The sequence below is a fragment of the Oratosquilla oratoria genome, chromosome 35 (assembly GCF_046742065.1).
Source record: "Oratosquilla oratoria isolate Oo_2021 chromosome 35, ASM4674206v1, whole genome shotgun sequence".
NCBI classification, from domain to species: Eukaryota; Metazoa; Arthropoda; class Malacostraca; order Stomatopoda; family Squillidae; genus Oratosquilla; species Oratosquilla oratoria.
The window spans coordinates 44,048,889-44,049,782 of NC_134811.1; the positions used below are offsets into that span (position 1 = coordinate 44,048,889).

The 894-nt window shown below is 41.2% G+C and overlaps 1 protein-coding gene across 1 annotated transcript in view; it reads left to right on the top strand.

Moving 5' to 3' along the window:
• Positions 1–683, top strand: part of LOC143018766 (uncharacterized) — an 875-nt gene extending 192 nt beyond the window's left edge. Inside the window, exons 1-2 of the mRNA XM_076174347.1 lie at positions 1–261; positions 600–683. The exon at positions 1–261 is cut by the window's left edge and continues 192 nt beyond it. Of these exons, the coding sequence (XP_076030462.1) occupies positions 1–261; positions 600–683 (345 nt within the window). The remainder of the gene's footprint in view (positions 262–599) is intronic.
• Positions 684–894: the final 211 nt, after the last annotated feature.

Sequence of the window (894 nt, forward strand, 5' to 3'; positions counted from 1 at the left end):
ATAAATTTTTCACAGAAGAGGTTAATCAGTTATGATATAACATCATTGTTCACCAATGTCTCCATAGTGGGTGCCATCGACGCGATCAAGGAAGCATTACAATCAATCGACGAGAGTATTCTCCCGATCGGAAAAAGAGACTACATGCAACTCATAGAAAGATGCATGAGATTTGGTTCAGCCAACAGCGAACCTTTATCTAGAGGTGTTGGAGAGGGATCATTTCTTGAAAACTCTCCCCAACGAAGCACATTGGTTCAGGTATGTAGACGATTGCTTGCTCATCTCCCCAATGGAGACTGATGCTGGTGAAAATTTGTCCAAACTTTATGAAATAACCTCTAACATTCAATTCACTATTGAGATTGAATAACACGGTCATCTACCTCTTCTGGACACGGAAATTATTAGACGAGACAGCAAAGCATTATTTAGGGTCTACAGAAAACCTACTAACAAAGACGACCTATCACACTTTTATAGTGCGCATGAGGAAAGAACCAAAGCAGTAGTAATCGGGTTTTTTTCCTCAAGGCTCTTAGGATCTGTAGCAGGGAGTTCCTCAAGGATGAAATTCTCCGTAAAAAAAGCACTTGCAGGGCACTGGACTATCCAGAGGGCCTGATATCCAACTCCTCACGGAAGGCAAGAGACATCAGACAACGGAGAAACCCGATAAATAGAAAGAACAAACAATATTTGATTGTATCAAGCTCAAACTTTTTACGATTGTTGGGGGATGCAGTTCGTCCAATAGGACTGGATGTTGTGAGCGACACTAGAAAAGGATAAAACAGCTTGTAACGCCAACATCAAGCACATCAAGTAACCTCAGCATCATCTACAAAATACCATGTGGTGGTTGTGAAAAATCATATTACGGAGAGAGCTACA